The sequence below is a fragment of the Mustela lutreola genome, chromosome 2 (genome assembly GCF_030435805.1).
Source record: "Mustela lutreola isolate mMusLut2 chromosome 2, mMusLut2.pri, whole genome shotgun sequence".
Classification (NCBI taxonomy): domain Eukaryota; kingdom Metazoa; phylum Chordata; class Mammalia; order Carnivora; family Mustelidae; genus Mustela; species Mustela lutreola.
The window spans coordinates 17,038,960-17,059,646 of NC_081291.1; the positions used below are offsets into that span (position 1 = coordinate 17,038,960).

The 20,687-nt window shown below is 48.1% G+C and overlaps 1 protein-coding gene across 2 annotated transcripts; it reads right to left on the bottom strand.

Annotated features, from left to right (window-relative positions):
- Positions 1–3,213: 3,213 nt before the first annotated feature.
- On the bottom strand, positions 3,214–20,236 carry LOC131823859 (putative serine protease 42). 2 transcript variants are annotated; one of them, XM_059160715.1, is made up of 7 exons: positions 20,010–20,236; positions 14,661–14,774; positions 7,534–8,389; positions 7,054–7,210; positions 6,400–6,659; positions 5,333–5,493; positions 3,214–4,131 (listed from the first exon to the last, which is right to left on the bottom strand). In XM_059160715.1, exons 3-7 carry the CDS (start codon positions 7,775–7,777, stop codon positions 3,895–3,897), a joined length of 1,059 nt encoding a protein of 352 aa, XP_059016698.1. In that variant the 5' UTR covers positions 7,778–8,389; positions 14,661–14,774; positions 20,010–20,236; the 3' UTR covers positions 3,214–3,894. The 2 variants fall into 2 exon arrangements, with proteins under 2 accessions (XP_059016698.1, XP_059016697.1); XM_059160714.1 differs by lacking the exon at positions 20,010–20,236 and adding an exon at positions 18,115–19,072.
- Positions 20,237–20,687: the final 451 nt, after the last annotated feature.

Consider the following 20,687-nt stretch of genomic DNA (forward strand, 5'->3'; position numbering starts at 1 on the left):
TATCCTGTTCCACTGACCCATATGTCTGCCCTTGTGCCAATACCATACTGCCTTGACTACTACACTTCTATGGTAAGTCTTGAAGTATAAGAGTTTTCTTTTTATTATTATTCTATATCCTTTGATTTTCTGTATACATTTTAGAATCAGCTTGTCCATTTCTACACAAATCTCCACCTTGAGAAACATGAAGAAATTGGGAGGTGTAACATTACTGACTTTCAAGACTCACTATAAAAGCTACAGTAACTAGGGCACTGTAAAATTGGCATAAGAATATACAGATAAACATATATATATATATATATATATATATACACACACACACACACACACACACACACACACACACATATATATATATATACACACACACACACACAAACAGATAAGGAACTAAATAGGGAATCCATAAAGAGATGCACATATATGATGTCAATTTTGGACGAAGCACCAATGTAAGTCAATGTGAAAATAAATGTATTTCCAGCAAATGGTACCGGAACTGGATAAGCATTAAAGATACAGAAAAATATACTTTCATCCCTGTGTCTCATACCATCTCCCAAATTAGTTTGACCTAAACATGAAAGCTAAAATTATAAAGTTTCCAGGAGAAATAAATAGAAGAAAAAGCCTCACAGCCCCTAGCTAAAAAGTGAAAAGAGTCACAGACTTAGGAATCTACTCAGAATACAGGAAGGCTACTTAGAAGTCAGCAATTAAAAAAAAAAAAAGCATCCTATTTAAAGATGGACAAAAGAGCTGAAAACATACTTCATAGAAGATATGCATATGACCAGTAGTACATAAAAAGATGCTCAACATCATTATCTACAGGGAAACAGAAATAAAAAACCTAATGCTGTACCATTTCATACCTATTAGAATTGGGGAAAAAAAGAAAAAAAAAAGCCTGAGGACGGATGAGGGTATGGATCAACTGGAACTCTCATTTATTGCTGGGAGTAGTGTAAAATGGTACAAATAATTCGGAAGACTCTTAGGAAATTTCTAATAACATTAACCTTTCGTTAATCTCATGAGCCAGCAGTTCTGCTCCTAGGTTGATTCCCAAAAGAAGGGAAAGTATATAGATACAAAAAAATCTTGTACTAGAATGCTTATTAGCAGCTTCATTCATAATACCTCAAACTGGAAACAACCCAAGTGTCCATCAAGGAGACTAAGCCAATGGTGGAATGTTTGTGTGGGAATATTACTACTCCCCAATAAAAAAGAATGAACTAGGGGCACCTGGGTGGTTCGGTCAGTTAGGCATCTACCTTCGACTCAGGTCATGATCTCAGGGTTGGGAGATCGAGCCCCGCATCAGGCTCCCTGCTGGGTGTGGAGCCTGCTTAAGACTCTCTCTCGGGGCGCCTGGGTGGTTCAGTGGATTAAAGCCTCTGCCTTCAGCTTGGGTCATGATCCCAGGGTCCTGGAATTGAGCCCTGCATCGGGCTCTCTGCTCAGCGGGGAGCCTGCTTCCTCCTCTCCCTCTCCCTGCCTCTCTGCCTACTTGTAGATCTCTGTCAAATAAATAAATAAAATCTTAAAAAAAAAAAAAAAGATTCCCTCTCTCTCTCTCCCTCAGACCCCCATCCCACCTCCCACTCTTAAAAAAAAAATGAGGTTCAATAATATGCAAATAATCTGATCATCAGAACCATGGTTACTTCTGGGAGGGGATGATTAGAAAGGGATATAAGAGAATATCCTGGATTAATGCAAATGTTTTCAATCCTGATTTGGAGACGTTAGCATGGGGGAATACCTCTGTTAAAACTCATAAAATTGTATATTGCAATGTGTACCTTTTACTATATATAAATTATACCCCAATACAGAAAATAATACAGAAATGCATTAAGAAAGAACAGTCATTCGTGAACATAAGCTTTTAACCTTATCAATTTTGGAAAAATGAACAGAGAAAGAAGCCATAGTGTATAGTGAAGTGGGAATTAAAAAGAATTTAGTCTAGGGGCGCCTGGGTGGCTCAGTCAGTTAAGTGTCTGACTCCTGATTTCATCTCAGGGTCCTGAGATGGAGCCCAGCGCTGGGTTCTGCACTCAGCAGGGAATCTGCTTAAGATTCTCCCTCTCCCTCTGCCTCTCACCCCCTCCCTAAAAAAAAATTTTTTTTAATTAGTCTGAATAAATGACTTTTAAAACTTATATTCATAACAATCCAGAAATAAAGCTCCACATGGTTGGTTAGAATGAGGTTTTTCTATAAGTAACTGAGACGGAAGAGAACAATGGCTTAATTAAAGAGTTTCTTTCCCTGTCGCATGAAGAGCTGTGATAGCAGCCCTGCAAATTCCAAGGAGCCAAGTTCCTTCTAAATTCCTGCTCCATACCCTTAGCTCCAGACCTCCATACCCTCGTGTCCCAAGATCAGTGCTCAAGCTCTGGTTCCCGTGTACGCCTTCCAGCCAGGAGAGAAGAAAGAGAGCTGAAGAAGGGCTCGTCCCCCAAATTCACCAACCTTTCGGTCTGTATTTTATTGGCCAGAATTCGTGCCACACTTAGGTGGGTGGGACTTGGAAAGACAGTCTTTATTCTGACTGGCTATGTGTCCAGAAGGAAGGGAATGAAAAGTGTGAGATGGGGCTATTATGGATCTAATCACTTCTTTATTCACCTAAATATTCACAGGCACTTTCTTCTCACATGCAACCGGCACTGATCCCCTGCTAAAAGAAAGGAACCTCAAGGTTTTGAGATGGGGGAAGGAAATCGCTAACAGTGGGGGAAAGGTGACAAACAGCGACTCTGGGATGGCAGGGTCCGGCACACACATGGTGAGTACTCAGCCTGTCTCCTGCCTGAGCCTCGGCCCCGTGTCCTTCAGAGCTGGGTCAAGGTTATGGTGCTCAAGGCTCCATCTAACTCCAACAGGCAGAAAGTATGGGCTGCTGTTCGAAGGCACTGCCCTAACCCCTCTCAAGCTTCCTCTCTCTCTCATGTCTTCTCCCCAGAGGCAATGGCCAGCAAACTCAGCTACGAAGCTCCCTGAAGAGATGCTGGTAGCCACGAGGGGCACAGCAGCAGGACCCAAGTCGGACTCGGATCAGAGTAGATGAGGGCCTCCCCTCTCATTCTAGAGTTTCCAAAGCATCGCAAACACATCCCTAAGTTAAATGTGAGATAACTTTTCCTCAGTGTCCCCACACCCCCACATCAGGAGAGATACAGAACACGCAAGTGACAATCCAAACATTTATTCAGTTGACATCGGAGATCTCCACACTCCTCAGTGCCTCCACATAGCTTGGGCTGAGCCTGGATGGGACCACTAGAGACTGAGGAAGGGGGGCCCATCACGGGGTTGCCACAGGAGCACCTGTGTGGCAGGATCCAAGCTGGGTGCTAGGGAAACGTCTCCCAGACTCAGGCACCCCAGTCCAATGTGGAAACCCCAGGCCTCACACCTCAGCAGGGACATGGTGACACCCCCTCCCTCTCTCTCTCTCTGCACAATCAGCAAGCTGACTGCTTCAACACAAGGTCAGGTGACAGCCTGAGACCACACCCAGGTCCCACGCTGTCTCACCGCTCCTGAGGGCTCTTCTCTCGCAGAGGCTCTCCAAGATGACAAGGAAGCCCCGCACTGCCCCTGGCAGGTCGGCCGGCTCTCAGGCTGGGATGCCTGACCCCATCCTTCCAGGAGGGCAAAGGTACAGCCAAGGTTGTGCAGGTGACTGGGGCATCAGGCTGGGATGCTTTCGGGGCTCCAGCCTTGCTGCCAGTTCCTACTGTGTGGCTCTCTACTGGGTCAGGGGATGCCAACCAGAACTGGAGGAAAGGGCATCTGAGCAGGAGTGGGAGGTCGGAGGAGAGGCCCGGTGTGAGACTCGGAAATAGGAGGGGGAGTGGGCCAGGGTGATCAGGGGGCCACCAGGATGCCCAGGGGCAGCACCAGGCACAGAAGTGGGATGAGGAACACCACCGGATACAAAAAGGAGGCCTGATTAATCACTCCAGCTATCCACTCCGCATAGACAGCAAGATCTGTATAAACTCCAGGCATATTTCCACGACCGCAGCCAATGCCCCAGCTCACGACTCCTACCTGGACCCATGTTTCCTTAAATTTACAGACCAGAGGGCCCCCAGAGTCTCCCTGGAGAAAGAGAAAGAGACGAATGCAGGACTAGAAGGCCATCCACATCAGAGCAGGCTGACTGCTGTGTAAGGCACTGGGCAGTCGGGCACGCGGGGGCCTTCCCCAGGGACCTACTGGGCCCGGCCTTCTGTGAACCTGAGAACTGAGAATTGAAAAGTTAATGGGAAGGGGTGCCTGGCTGGCCCAACCCTAATCTCGGGGTTGTAAGTTTGAGCCCCACACTGGGTATAGAGAGTACTTAAAAATAAAATCTTCAAAAAAAAAAAAAAAAAAGAGAGAGAGAGAGAGAAAGAAAAGAAGAAGAAAGGGAGGGAGGCAGGAAGGGGAACGTTAATGGGAAAATTTTACTATCCTTGGGAGGCTATTATAACTGGTTGTTTCCCATACCATACTAGCTATTAAGCATTTTGAATATCACATCTGCATGAGAGTCCCCCAAATCCATACATCTAGCTTAAAATTTCTCTAAATCTCCTAACCCATACAGCCAGCTCCCTCCGTATCTGATGCCCCACTTCCAGACATCCCATAGACACCCCATTGGATGCAGAACCCAGCATGTCCTCTCCCAGACCTGCTCGGGGGCCCCCGCCCCCCACCAACCAGCTCAGACAGAAACAGAACCCTCCAAACCTCTCCCTCGCCCTCACCCTCCCAGCAGTCAGTCACCAGGAACGCAGGATCCAACTTCAGACACACCCCCTTTACCCCCTCACCGCCCCAGGTCCCGCTCGGGACTCCGCGTCATCACCTAGATGATGGACGCAAACACCTAGCCTACAGTCCTGCCCGGATGGCATCGAGAAACTCGGCCCAGCGCCCCAGGCCACGCGGAACCCGACTCCAGCCCTCTTCTCTGGTCCCCTCATTGCTCCAGACCTGGAAGGTGGGCCCTACATGTGACAAGTTCCCTCACACCTCGGAGCCACCGTCCGTGCTGCTCCCCCTCCCTACAGTGCTGTTCTCCTCTTTCCAAGAAATCCCAAGACTCATCCTCTGAGTCCAGGCTCAAACGCGCCCTCCTCCAGAAGGCACTCGACGCGGGAAGAAGAGGGCGGGCCAGGTTCTGCCCATGAATCTCCTTCGAGAAGGAGCGAAAGGAGGTGGTGGCAGGTCACCCAGGCCCTGGCACCTGGGAATGAGGAAGCTTGGAGGGGTCACCCTCAATGTGCAGATGCAACAGGGTCCGCAAAGTTACCTGACAAGAATCCTTTCCAGCTCCTTTATAGCCACAGAGCATCCCCTTCAGGACTCTGTTCTTCTTTGTTGCCATAACTTCCTGAACCATCTCATTGCACCTTTCATGGAGGATAATGTTTTGGTCGACCTCCTGGAGAACACCCGTAATGTGGTCGCCATCTACAGGGGAAGAAGAAACTCAGCAGTCGGTGGCTTGTGCCCAGGTGGACGGTGAGCCCCTCGGCACCTAGCTTCCCCTTCGAAAAAGGCAGGGCCGTGGGTTCTGTGCCCCCTTTGACAGTGGAGGAAATCAGGCACCAAAGTGGACATGGGAAGAAAAGGAGGTAAGAACTAATAAAGTCAAGATGGCATAGAGAAGGACCAATCCGGACGGGAACAGGGCAAGGCCTTCCCAGCCCGAGAAATGATAACCAAGTCCCTGTTACTCTGAGTACCAACAGTAAGAGTGACAGGGATCCCATGCATCAGAAGTATCTTTACTCTCGAGCAGGTTCGCAGGCTCAAGAATGGGGAGTGTCCCCAAGTTACCAACCCAGCCTCTTCCCAGAGATGGGAGGCCCTGCAACCTCAGCAACAGAGAGACCTTCTGTCCCTAAAGGGACGGAGAGCTCCCTGACAAGCAAGGCCAGTACTTTTCAGAGACTGGACAGTTCTGACTGGCAAACAATTCGTCACCTGCTGAGCAGAAACCCACCCCGGAAGAACACCAAGGCCTCTGGCTCCATCCCCAGGGAACCTAAAAATACTCCCCAAACCAGCCAGGCATGGTGCCTCACCAATCTACAGAAAAAGACTTCCCCCAGGTATCTCTTCTCCTGAGAGAGCTCCAGGTCCCAGGACCTGTGCCTTCCCTAAACGGCTACCATGAAATATTTGTGCTGCAACAAAAGACGTCAACCAACTTCTAGACTCAAGTCAATCAGGAGCCATTACTCTGGCCACTGCTAAACTCTGACCCCCCTCCTTCCCCCTCTTCCAGGCAGTCCTCCTTCCTGCCCCTCTCTTTAGCTTTTCTGCCTACTTCAGGGCTGGGCTGCCTCCTTGCTACCCGCCTCACGGTCTCACCCTGTTCTTTTTTGCCCCATCCGGTCACCCAGCACGTGGTCCCAGCTTCCACCTGGAAAGTCTTCTGAGGGATGCATACAGGCTGGACGGTCCCTGTGAAGTTCACAGGGTAGAGGAGATGGAGAAGGGCAAGGTCATTTTGAACGGTTCCAACTACCGAGAGTTGAGGATGGACGATGACGTTCTTGACCGGGATCACCACACTGGTGACTTCCTTATAGGCGCTCCGATCTCCCATCTTGACACTGTAGCGGAAAGGGCTATGGGAGAGAGGACGTGCCCCTCATGGAGACCTTTCCCACACACGGCAGAGGCTTCCCAGCCTGGCCCTAACCTCCCTCACCGCTCTTTCTACCGCCCTAACACCAAACAGCCCTCCTTAACGACTCTCAACATTGGTTTGCTAGTCCAAATAACTGGTTTGCTTCACCAAACTGGTATTCCTAGTGATGAGACAGCCAGTGCCGAACCCGTGCATTTTGTAGTGCGGGCGGGCCTTGGCTGGGTTGGTTTGGGTTGGGTTGGGTTGGGTTGAGTTGGGTTGGGTTGGGTTGGGTGTGGGTTTTGTCAAGTTGCCAGGGCAACAGAACCTAATGGGTACCTGAGGAGGGCAGGGCTGGCTTCAGAACTCTGTGACCCCTCTTCACTCCTCACCTTAAAATACAGTGGCCTGCAGTCAGCACCCACTGCGATGTGAGGAGGGAGCCTCCGCACACGTGTTTCTGGTTCATCCTCAGGCTCACCTGCCAAGGCCACTTCCCCTCTTCCGTCTCCTTTCCTCCCATGGTGTTCTCAACGACGTGGCCACACCCTGGAGTGGGAACAGCGAGCAAGGAAGAACCTCCAAGAAACAGAGCCCGGGCTTCCGAGGAGAGCACCAAGTGCCCCTCGGGGGAGGTAGGGGGGCGGTGAAGGCCACAGCCCCTTAGACTCCAGGGCCCTGCTTCAGAGTCCCCAGGCCCTGTACCCCCAGACCTCCAAGGCCGCAGGGTGTCCTGCTCAGACTCCAGAAGCGGGGCTGCATTCCGCGGGGTGAGGCAGAGGGGTGAATCCTGGCTCCCCCAGACTCCCCGGGGCCCTGGCTCCCACTTGCAGGCCGCAGCCCCCCTCAAGGCTCCCAACGCCAGATGTCACCTGGGATCAGTTCCAACAGCTGGGAGAGTATGGCATTCTCTTGGGGCTCCGGGGTCGCAGACTGTCCCTCGGCCCCCGACACGGTTGCACTGGTGCCCTCACGGCCACCCTCCGAGGACGATGGGGAGGTGGGCGCCGAGGAGGGTGGGGACGATGTGGACCCGCCCTGCGCCCCACCAAGCCGAGGCTGGAGGAGCAGGAGCCAGAGCAGGAGGCCCAGGGAGCCGCCGCCGGGGGACGCCATGGACCCGCCGCGCCGCGCCTCTCACGGTGGCGGGTGGACCGGTCCACGCTGGCGCGCGAGCGACGTAAACAGCGGCTCCTCGCGCTGGGGGCCAAGTGCGAAACATCGCGCCCTCAGCATCCGCCCCCCTCCCCCAGTCCTCTCTCTGCTCTGAGTCCCATTGAACCCCGCCCAGGCTGGAGGAGTCAGGGTGCTTCCGAGGAGCTTGCCCTTGACAAGGACCTCCCAGTTCCGGGGACACCGCCTGATGTCCCTGCCTCTTCTGGTGCGGTTCCTGGGCTGGAGCTGTTGAGGACAGGCAGCCTGGGCATCCCCTGAGGAGACTGCATTCTCCACTCTTCGTTCTGGTTCTTCAGCTCAGGATTTCATCCACCAGACAGAGATTTTGGGGTGGGGGACCATACTGATTAAGTAATTGAGACAAAGGAGTAGGCAGCTGTTCTGTTTCAATGATAGGGGAGCCTTAAAAAAATTAGCCACCACCAAAGACACATGCAAGTCAGTTTCTTCTTCTTAGGGCTTGGTCCCTGGCATCCGGCCCGGTGGCGTGTCCTCTGTCTTTGCACCCTAAAGGCTTCTGCTAGGCCCCTGCCTCCTTGGGCTTCAGCATCCCTGTTGAAGTCAGGGAGAAAACAACAGTCACAGCTTCTAAATTGCAATAGTTCCCTCTTTTTTCCAGGCCAAAAGGGGACAGCCAGTCACAGTTTTTCAGGAATGTGGATGCTCCCCTAGCAATTTCAACGTCCTAGTTGAAAGGATTGTCTCTCAGGCATTCTTGGAGGTCGGAGAAATGAGGGAGTAGGTCATACATCACGAATCCATTCCAATATTCTCTGCTCTCTAACTCTTTGCATTCCTTTCTCTACATGAAACCAAGGAATTGCTGGCATATCCACTGCCTTTAGTGTGGTCCACCACTGAGTTCAGGCTTAAAACAACCAGCATGTAGAGTCTGCAACAAGTGGGATCAAGCGCACCTGTGTGAACCAGGAAACTGAATCCAGAATCTCTGGTAAGTGTACTCTTGGCAAATGTGGACCCAGGCCTCCCCAGTCAAGCAAGAGTCCTGAGAATTCAACGCTATCATACACCTCTGGTTCGCTCCAATGTAGACAAGCAAACACTAGCGGTTCTTTTTGAAAGGAAGGCTTCTCCTCCTGGGTTATACTTCGTGCCTGTCCAAGAGCATGCTGGGGTCTTACTCCAGCTACTAGGTCTAGAGGCAGTGAAGAATGGCAGGGGTGATACAGGCAAAGAATTCGCATGCACTTATAATGTCCTCAGATGAACTCATTACACTGTCTCTAAGGTAAAGAGGACCAGCCTTATCCAATGGGAGGAGGCACAATTTCTATTGGCAAGGGAGGTTCAATGTAGCTGAGGATGAGGATGTCCTAAACCTATCCAAATGTGGCCCCGTTTAAATTTCCAGGGTCTCTTTCTCAACCAATGCCCTAACTTTTCTTTAAGAGTTCTGATGAAGCTGTTACTTCAGTTTATGTTCAAACTTATCAACTCGAAAGATTGGATACTCTATCTTGTTTTCAACGGCATCAACCCTGCTGTTATACAGTATATGAAATTATTTTAGGGAAATCAGAGAAGCCTTTAATCCAGAAAGTTAAGACTGAGGATTGCCATTTTCTTTCTTTAAAAATCATCAGTGCAGTAAGAAATAACCAGTCCTTTTCACCATCTTTGTGTTCTTCATTTCCACAACAACATCTATTGTGGCAGCCTGTTATCATTTAATGAACTGTCAAATGCAAAGTGTGGGCTAGTGTAAAACTTTAGAACTTTCGGGAGCTGCAGACACAAGGTGAGCTTGCATCCACTCACAGGGCCTTCCCTACAAACTCCCATCATGTACTCATGAGAAAGATTAGCAGCAGGGCAAGAAACCAGAGAAATGAAAGCCCTGCTTACAGTATAGACATTGGGGAGGGGAGCAGAAGTTGCTGTGGGAAAGGCATGGTGTCCTTCAACTCCATCCCCTAACCCACCAGGCAGCCAAAAGAAGACAGAGCAGCAGCAGCCATTGCCACCACCACCACGGTCACCTTATGTGACTGGGTGAAAGGCACAAACCTGTCATTTTCAGGGCTCAAGTTAAAGCCTACTATAGCTGGGTAAAGAGAATGTAAAATAAAGTCTACCCCTAGAGGAGGAGCCAGATCTCTAGGACTCTTCTATGGTGGGGGAGAATCAAGATCACTAAGAAGACCTCATCTCTGAGAGCCAACAATATGGTACCTGCCTAACAATGAGACTGAGCCAGAAAAAAAACAAAGAATGCCCTCCCTCCTACCTCCATTACCAGACTAGTAAGTGTCCAGGAACAAGTAACAGCAGTTTACTCTTGAGGGGGGAAGAGGTAAAAGCATGGAAAGACATCCTCCTGGACACATAAACATGGAGAAGACTGACAGCTGAGTGTAGAACAGACACTGAGAAAAAAAATCCAACAAGTCAGCCACTGCTCAAAGCAAAAAAATGGTGGAAGAATTCGAAGTCTAGTACAGACGGAGGGTAACTACACAACAACAAAACTTGACATGAGTGTCTCGATACTCTCTGCCAAAGAGAAGACAGGCCCATTTCTGAACATATTGTTTGTTTGTTTTAAAGATTTTATTTATTTTAGAGAGAGAGAGAGAGTACATGCTGGCAGAGGAGCAGAGGGAGAAGGAGAGAGAGAATGCCAAGCAGACTCTGCACTGAGTATGGAGCCTGGTGCAGGGCTTGATCACAGGACCCGAAGATCATGACCTGAGCTGAAATCAAGAGTTGGACACCTCTAACAGACACATGAAAAAATGTTCATCATCATCAGCCATCAGGGAGATTCAAATCAAAACCACATTGAGATACCACCTTACACCAGCTAGAATGGCCAAAATTAACAAGACAGGAAGCAACAAGTGTTGGAGAGGATGTGGAGAAAGGGGAACCCTCTTACACTGTTGGTGGGAATGCAAGTTGGTGCAGCCACTTTGGAAAACAGTATGGAGGTTCCTTAAGAAATTAAAAATAGAGCTTCCCTATGACCCTGGAATTGTACTACTGGGTATTTACCCCAAAGATACAGATGTAGCGAAAAGGGCCATCTGTACCCCAATGTTCATAGCAGCAGTGGCCACAGTCACCAAACTGTGGAAAGAACCAAGATGCCTTTCAATGAACTAATGGATAAAGAAGATATGGTCCATATATACAATGGAGTATTATGCCTCCACTGGAAAGGATGAATACCCACCTTTTGTATCAACACGAATGGGACTGAAATAAGTCCCATGGATGAGTGAAATAAGTCAAGCAGAGAGAGTCAATTATCACATGGTTTCACTTGTGGTGCATAAGGAATAAGATGGAGGACACTGGGAGAAGGAGTGAAGTGAGTTGGGGGAAATCGGAGGGGGAGATGAAACATGAGAGACTGTGGACTCTGAGAAACAAACTGAGGGTTTTGGAGGGGAGGGTGGGGGGTTGGGTGAGCCTCTGGTGGGTATTAAGGAGGGCACATATTGCACGGAGCACTGGGTGTGGTGCATAAACAATGAATCTTGGAATACTGAAAAAGTAACATTAAATTTCAAAAAAAGAGTTGGACACCTCATAGACTGAGCCACCCAGGCACTCCACAAACATTGTTTACCAAAGTCTCTATTCACCTACACAGAATGACTAGCTTTCAACTAAAAACAATGAGATACACAATGAAAAGGAAATTAACAACACACTATCAAGAGACAAACCAAGCAACAGAACTAGATTCAGATAGCACATGGGGTTTAGAACTATCACAAAGGGAATTTTAGATACTAGGATGAACATGCTGTAGCTGCCATCTTGCCTCCCTGCATGTGTGCACCTAATCTCAATTGCAGCTGGTCCGTCCAAAATGTCCTGAATACCAACCCTACCCTGCCCCCCATTTCCGCTCCAACAAGATGAAAGAAACTCCCACGAACCAGGAGAAAGTCACCAAGCTACAAGCACAAGTGCACACGGGTGGGAAAAGAACTGGTCACAGAAAGAAGAAGATGGTTCGTAGAACAGCTCCAGTGGATGATAAAAAAGAAACTTCAGTTCGCCTTCAAGTTAGTGGTAAACAATATCTCTGGTACTGAAGAAACAAATATGTTACAAACCAAGGAAGAGTGGTCTATTTTAACAATCCCAAAGTGCAGGCATCCCTGGCAGCAAATACTTCCACCAGTTCACACCATGCTGAGACAAAGCAGCTGCCAGAAATGCCACCCAGGATCTTACACCAGCTGGGGGCAGACAGTGTGACTCGTTTAAGGAGACTGGCTGAAGCTCTGCCCACACAGTCTGGGGATGGAAGAGCACCACATGCTACTGGGGAAGATGATGATGAGGAAGTTCCAGATCTTGTGGAGACTTTTGGTGAAGCTTCCAAGAATGACGTCGACTAAATGGAGTCAACGTCTAAAGAAGAAAAAATTTGAAGGGAGCTGCTATTTTTTTTTTTAATTTTTTTTTCTGGAGATTTGAAACTTTTTTTTAATAGATTTTATTTATTTATTTGACAGACAGAGATCACAAGTAGGCAGAGAGGCAGGCAGAGAGAGAGGAGGAAGCAGGCTCCCCGCTGAGCAGAAAGCCTGATGTGGGGCTCGATCCCAGGACCCCGAGATCATGACCTGAGCCGTAGGCAGAGGCTCCAACCCACTGAGCCACCCAGGCATCCCTGGAGCTGCTATTTTATAACTATGACTGCTTGTTAAAATTTTGTTCATGGACCCAATAATAATCTAGGTCTCTAATATTTTTAAGCCCAAGCCTGTTGGACATTGCAGCTCTTTTCAGTTTTTGCTTATACACAATGAATTCTTTGCCACTAATTAAGCTGAAGAGGCCTGGGAATAAAGTCTGAAACAAGGTTAATCAAGTTCTTTAGCTAGTATGAATACATACATACATACATACATCCTATGGTGAACCTATTTGAAGGCTCTAATTCAGAGCTCAACAAATGTTTTCTTTAAAAGGTCAGATAGCAAATATTTTAGGATTTTGAGGTACAATGAAGATATTATGTAGGCCTCTATTAAAAAAGGAGAAATTTCCACAAAAATATAGTAATAATAGTAAATAGATATAATATTTTGTAATAGAAATCGAATGAGAAGTATTTGAGCAGAATAACATTTTACTTAATTGGGTTCAAAATTAGTATTCTCCATCATAAAAATCTATCACAAATTTTCTGTAATGGTGATCTATAGTGGTATTTTATGCATTTAATCTTTTAAAATGTCTTTTAATGCAAATAAGTGCTGCCCAATGCTGATACTAATCTGTGAACATGTAGCTTTGAGCATACTGTTCACTTAGAAGGCAATTATAAAGCTATTTTAGGTTTTTCTCTTGATTTTGCCTTTGTCTTGTCATTACATTGTGAATTAATTATTTCAGTGATGTTTAGGGAACAGTTCCTCAACTACAGTTAAATGGATTTTGAAACATGCAAATTTCCTTTGTGGCACTGACACGAACTCTAAAACTGCTTCTGGAATTGTAACAGAAAGCTCAGAAAATATATTTACTGCAAGTTTGTGTGGGAAAGCACATCTTGCTTGTTTTAACTTTTGACAGCACAAGAACTGTATAAAGCAGCTTGACATAACTTCTGATTCCAAAAAACATTAGCTGTCATCAAATGACTTTACCATTGCATAGACAGCAATAGAAATAATACAGAATGAGAAAGAAGCAATAGAGAGGATACTGTTATAAGGTCCTTACACTACCTAAACAGCAGATACTATTGTTTGAAAGAAGAGGGCAATTAGTTAAAGATATACACTGTAAACTCCAGGGAAATCAGGGGGGAAAAGTTAAATAACTATCAATAAGGCAATAGCAAAGATAAAATAGAAGCATAAATACTCCATTAATTTAAAAGAAAGCAGGAATAGAGAAAAAGAGATGGTACAAATAGAAAGCAATTGGCATGGGGCGCCTGGGTGGCTCAGTGGGTTAAAGCCTCTGCCTTCGGCTCAGGTCATGATCCCAGGGTCCTGGGATCGAGCCCTCCATCGGGCTCTCTGCTCGGCAGGGAGCCTGCTTTCCGCCTCTATCTGCCTGCTTCTCTGCCTACTTGTGTTCTCTGTCTGTCAAATAAATAAGTAAAATTAAAAAAAAAAAAGCAATTGGCATGATGGTAGAATTTAATTCAACATTATCAATATTTATATTAAAGGTAAATGTTTTATTAAGTGAATTAATGCTTCTATGGCGTGAGTTAAAGGAGATTGTCAGACTGGATTTTTTTAAGAACACAACTCAACGATATATCCACCTTAAATATAAAAACATAGATAGGTTATAGGGAAAGGGATAGAGGATGATAAACAAACCAAACACTAATTAAAAGAAGGAGTGGTTATATTACCATCAGACAAAGCCAACATCAGAACAAAGGATATTATCAGGGACAAACAGAGACATTAATCACAGAATGATAAACAAAATTCTAAAGGTGTATGTACCTAAATATGCCAAAAAAAAATTTCAAAATTTACAGAGCAGGGAGAAAAAGCCAATCTAACCAAAATTAGAATTTGGAATTTGGGTTTGTCTTTCTTAATAATTGATAGGACAAGTACACAGAGAGCTAGTAAGTATATATAAGATCTGCAAAACACTATCATTAATTAGATGTAATGGACATTTGTAGATTACTCTATCCTAGCAACAGCAGAAGACCCTTTTTTCCCCAGTGTACATGGAACATAGACCAAGATAGAGTATATTATGAGCCCTTAAACAAATGGTAATAATTTAAAGAACTGAAATTATGCAAAATACATCCTTAGATCATAACAGAAATTAGAAACTAATAATAGAAAAATACCTTGATGGGCACCAGGATGGCTCAGTCAGTTAAGTTGTCTGACTCTCGATCTCAGCTCAGGTCTTGATCTCAGGGTTATGAGTTCAAGCCCTGCACTGGAGCCCAGCATGGAGCCTAGTTAAAAGAAGAGAGAAAAATGAAAACTATCTTGAAAATTGCCAGATTTTTCCCCCCCAAAATTTTTAAACTTTGATTTTGGGGATGTCTAGGTGGCTCAGTCAGTTAAACATCTGCCTTTGGCTCAGGTCATGATCCCGGGGTGCTGGGATCAAGCCCCATGTCGGGCTCCCTGCTCAGGGAAGAGTCTGCTTCTCCCTCTCTCCCTGCCCCTCCTCCCTGCTTGTGAGCTCACTCTCTCACGCTCTCTGTCAAATAAACAAAATCTTTAAAATAAATAAATAAAACTTTGATTTTGGACTCCCAGAATGGCTTCGTGAGAAACTTGGTTGATTCTTCCCCTAGAAAGAAAGCTATTTAACTGGTGAAAAATGTTTTTTAAAACACAACTATCTCAGGTCTCTGGAAATTGTCCTATGGCCATACAAAGCATTGAGAAATATCTACACGAGAAAATCTACAAAACTTCGTATGAGCAGCAAGAGTCTGTGGCATTTGAGCGATGACCAGCTCCCAGCCCCCGACTCCTTAGCTCCATATTACGGAACTCTACTCTGGGCAAGTGGCCAAGATGATGGGATCTCCTTCTCCCCCAGCTAAGATTTCACTTCAGTAGAAGCAGGTCGCTGGTATCTCTCATCCTCCCAGGTCCATCTGCAGAAGTCCTGTTCCAACAGGCATGCCCAAGAGAACTAGAGCCCCCTTCCCTCACTTTGCCCCTACTCATAGAGCAGATACTGCAGGTTGAGAATCCGGGGGCTCCAGTCACCCCATCCCAGCTCACTGATAGAGCAGAGGATCCACCTTGGGAAAGGCAAGTGAGAAGACTGCTGGATTGCATCCCTCTCCCCGGTGCCCACTCAGAGCAGAGCAGTTTCATTCCAGGAGAAACAGGCTGCCATCCCCGTCCTCAGCTCTGGGGCAGCAGCACAAACATTCTGCCCAGGAGGAGAGGCAGGCTGAAAGGGGGAGTGTGCTCTGCAGCACTGCCCGAAATAACTGAATTTATTTGGAACAGACGGTAGAGAAATTCATGCCTAAGAGACTTGTTTAAAAACGGAGATCTTCCTGATGAGCAATTAAGAGAGGGTTGAAAGCTCCATGATCCTGGCAGCAAGAAGTGAAACAGCAGACTAGCTCGAAGTTAAACACAGAAAACGAGTGAAAAGAGAAGGAGTCAAAAACACTGTGCACAGACCTTTGTGCACAAGACGGCATTCTCAGGAGTGAATGGATAAGGAACTTCTGAGCTACTAGTCCCTGGCTGAACACGTAGGGGAAAAATAAATTCCCTAAGCTGTGAAAGCCGTCTCCAAGATACACACACATATCCAATGATAAATAGTGAAAATAAAACTGACCAAAGGAGCTTACACACAACCATTTACCATTGAGTGGCTTATGTTGATCCAGGGAAATGGCTGAGCTGGGGGGGTGGGGGGGGAATCTGAGCAGGGATATCAGAGGCTGCAAATAATTACAGGATTATCGTACCCCAGTCACTAAACAAATGAATGACCAAATAAACACCACCACCACGAGTCTGGGGTGGGTTGGGGGGACAGGGAACCATGGTCCAGATTTGCTACAACATATTACATGTCTGCCTTTCAATAACAAAACTGCAAGACATGCAAAAAGACAAGAAATACATAGGAAAAGAGGTAGATAATAAAAAAAACTCTCCTTCCGACGACAGTCTTGTATTTCAACGCATGCAAGAAAACATTTCATAAAATGTAACAGCTTTCCATGATAAAGAACATTCAGGAAACTAGGAATAGAAAGAAACTTCCTCAATAGGATAAAGGCCATATATGAAAAACCCAGAGCGAACGTCCTACTCAGTGGTGAAAGACTAAAAGCTTTTCCCTAAGATCAGGAATAAGACAAGGATGCCCACTTTCACCACTATTCAACATGGTACTGAAAGTCCTAGCCACAGCAATTAGGTAAGGAAAAAAAAAAAAAAAAGTCCTCCTAATGAATAAGAAAGAAGTAAAATTATCTCTGTTCACAGATGACGTGAGCCTATGTATAGAAAACCACAAAGATTTCACAAAAAAGAAAAACCTATTAGCAATAATAAACAAATTCAGAAAAGTTGCAGGATACCAAATCAACACGCAAACATCTATTGCATTACCTAGTGCGCACACAGAGAACAGTCAAAGAAGAAATGAAAAACAATCCCATTTATGATCGCAACAAAAAGAGTAAAATACCTAGGAATAAATGAATTTAAGCAAAGAGGTGTAAGAACTGTACACTGAAAACTATAAAAAATATCGCTTAAGGAAATTAAAGACTTAAAGTAAACAGAAAGATGTCCTATATTCATGGATGGGAGGACTTAATGCGGTCTTGTTAAAATGATAATATTATCCAAAGCAATCTGCAGATTCAATGCAATCCCTACCAAAATCTCAATGACTTTTTTTGCAGAAACAAAAAAAAAAAAATTCTAAAATTCATATGGTATCTCACAAACCCCAAATAGCCAAAATAATCTTGAAACGGAGAACAAAGTTGAAAGACACATTTTCTGATCCTGAGGATGGCACAGCACAGAGCAGTGAAATAGAGGTCCTGGGTGTACCCACTGTACCTGGGTGTACCCACTGAAGCCACCTGACCTCTGGACTCCTGAGGAACAGCCACCCACCAGTCTCCTTTATCCTCAGAGCCACTCGACATCAGTGTCCTGTTCCTTACCACAGAACATCTTCTGATTTATAGGCATTCATTTGACTTCCCCTTTTGGAGTCTGTGTATGACCCTCCTGGTCCCCCCCATGACATCCAGGCCCAGTCTGGGGACAAAGCCTTCTGCTCCTACCCCAGGGAGGTCATCAAAGATACATGAAGGAGATACCTCTCATGGAGGTCCTTCTGAAATTTTGAATTCTCATTTTTATGAGGGAGCGTAGGAAAGTAAGGGGAGGAAGACAGAGCCGGGGAAGGAGGAAACCAGAAGGGAAAAGTAGGGAAGGAAGGGGAGAGGAGGGAAGGTAAGAGAGAAAGGAAGGAGGTGAGCAGAGCATAGGGACGCAAGGAGAAGGGACGTGGGGGGAGGGAAGGAAAGAAAGGAAGAAACCGAGTTATATATAGGTAGGAAGACACTAAATGCATCCTTTTCCAGAAGACAGAATTGCCTTCTAAAACCCAAGTGAGCCACTGAAAAATTAGTACAACTATAAGAAAATAGACTAAGAGCTTGGGGAAAGGGTCAATACATAGAATCAATAACTTTCTATCATGCAGCAATAACAGATGAGAAATTATCACAGAAAACAAGATATTCCATGAATGATAGCGACACATATTTTTAAAAATACCTAGGAATCGGCATTTCACCATTGGCCCAGGCTCCTCTGATCCTTTCTTGTCCCTTTCCTCCTCACTAGTGGGGCTCCAACCACACTGGCCTCCTTGATGTGCCTCGCGGGCTGCCCCCAGACATCCAGACGGTTCATTTCCTCCCCTCGTGGGTCTATACCAGAGTTGGCAACCTTTCTCCATGAAGGGCCAGATACTGAATATCTTAGGCATTATGGGCCAAGAGACAAAATCAAGACTATCATACACGTATTTACATAGAAATAGAGAAAACCAGCTTCCACAGAATACTGACAGATGAAATTCAAAATATAACAACAACCGAGGACTTTTGTTGTTGTTGTTTTTGTTTTTTGGTAACACGGGTTTATGAAGAAGAATGGAATTGTTTTAGGGGGGATGCCATCAAAGCTCAGCCTTTCCGATCATGGAACTGATTGCAAATGCTCTTCTGGAAGAACCATTCTCGGCTAAGGGGTGTTGGGCCAGATTTGGTGGGGACTCAAATGTCACCTCCTGGGTGAGGCTCTCCCAGGACCCCCTCTCAGAAGTTGTACCCCCACTCCCAGTCTTCCCTCTTGACCTCTGATCTTCTGCACTGCACTATATATTTTACTCTGGTAGACAGTAAAAGTCCTCCCCTTCCATATGTAAACTTTATGTAGGCAGAGTCTGTCTTGCCACAGCTGTATTCTCTCTCTCTTTTTTTTTTTTTTTTTTTAAGATTTATTTATTTGACGGAGAGAGAGAGAGAGATCACAAGGGGGGGAGGGGTGGCAGGGGGTGGGGGCAGATTCCCCTGCCCAGCACAGACACCCCGGCCTCCTGCCTATCTGCCCACTGACTCTCCTCTCTGTCTCCCTGCTCTCTTGGTAGGTCCTGGTCTCTGTCCCTCCGCTGGACTGTGGGTCCCCCTCTGGCTCTTAGTCTTTGTCCCTCATTTATAGATGAGACTTCAAGAGCAGCTCCCAGGACTCCTCCCCTGCACAGGGTGTCATGCAGACCCCGCACTCACCCCCAGGATGCCTTAGTTCCAATCTCCTCCATTCAGTCCGGCACCCAACCCACCCGCCTCAGGGCCTAAAGATGCTGCCCCCGCCCCCCCCCCATGCCTCTACCGGACTAAATGCACCTCTGTTCAGGTGCCTCTCCTCTGGAAAGCCTTCCTTGACACCCTCCTCAGGCCCTATGCTAAACCTTCAATGAGGACTGTCATTCTGCGGAGACACCTGGATCGTCCCTATGTACCCAGGGGCTGACAGGACCTACCCCTGTCTCCCCACCCTGCTCCAGGAAGCTCAGACCTGATCTCTGAGCCTCCAGCGCCCCCCCTCCGCGTCAGAGCCACCTCCTCCTGCCCTCTGACATTACTTGTTGCTGGGGTCCACCGCTCTCCGTCGCTGGTCCCCTCTCTAATCCCACAACAGCCCCATCCGACACTGGAGGAAATGCCTCGCGAGGGGCTGTGCCCTTTGCCAGGTCACACAAGAAGGCAGGGGGACAGCGGGCCCTTGGGCAAGGGTTCTGGCAGTACTGGCCGAGGGTACGCGATAGCAGACAGAAAGATGGACAGAGTTTTGGGTGAGCCGCAGCCGAGCTGGGACTCGAGACTGCTCTGAGCCCCTCCCTCTCCGCCCGACTTCCCCGCAAGACCAGGCGTCGGGGGCTCACCCAGGAGCCGGCTCCCGCCCCCTGGCCCGGCGCCAGCCGTCATCCCCGTGAGGTCAGCCACCGGCCCGCGATTTCGGGGAAATACCAGCTCCTTATTAAAACCAGGCGGTGGTCAGGCCCCTGCTGCTTTCCCAGTAGAAACGAGGGTGTTTGTTCCGAGAGGAACAGGAGTCCGCAGGGCTGGCCAGGGCCGCGGCCCGGAGGCTGGAACCGCAGCGCCTACCTGGCCGAGAGTCGGGGCGCCCTGGGGAGCCCGGGAGGGTGGGGGGAGCAGCCCGAGGTTTGGGCAAGGGCAGCCGGGAGGGGGGAGTGGGGCGGGGGGAGGCACATGGCACAGGAGAGCGGGGCCGACCAGGGAGGAGGGGGCGTGGGCCGGTGACCCGGAAAGTACGCAGGGGCAAGCGGGACAGCCCCCACCCCCCGGCCGCCCCCACCGGCTCCGAACGCGGGCTGCGGGCCGGGCGGCGGGGAGCGCGGGCCGGGGGCCTGAGGCCCTCCCCTTCCGGGCGGGCGGCGCGCCCCCGGCCTCCCCCGACCCAGCCCCCAGCCGCCCGCCGCCTCCTGCAGGGGGCGCCCGAGGGCCGCACCGCCGGCCGGGCCGCCGGCATCTGGAGCGAGTTAGGCTGGGAGGCCGGCGGCCGGCGGCGTGAGCTCATCCCGGCCCGCCCGCTGCGGTCCCGGCGCTGGAAGGGAACAGAACAGAAGCGCCGCGGGCCCGCTCGGGGCAGCGCGGCGGGAGCGTGACTCCTCCCGGAATGTGGGTGTGAGCGCAGAGGCGGCGGTGTGTGTGTCGCTGGCGCGTCGCCGAGGGAGGGCCGAGCCCCGGGAGCTGGCCGCCAGCGTGTGTCGCTGTGGGTCACCGTGTGCCCTGGCTGGGGAGGCTGTGTGTTGGGGGGAGGGG

Bases quoted from the DNA above. Each gene is read 5' to 3' on its own strand.
- LOC131823859 (XM_059160715.1), bottom strand. From the start codon at position 7,777: ATGGCGTCCCCCGGCGGCGGCTCCCTGGGCCTCCTGCTCTGGCTCCTG. The intron at 7,211-7,533 runs GTGACATCTGGC...TTCCCACTCCAG, and splicing joins GCTGTTGGAACTGATCCCAG to GGTGTGGCCACGTCGTTGAG. The intron at 6,660-7,053 runs GTGAGGAGTGAA...TCTCTCCCATAG, and splicing joins GCAGGCCACTGTATTTTAAG to CCCTTTCCGCTACAGTGTCA.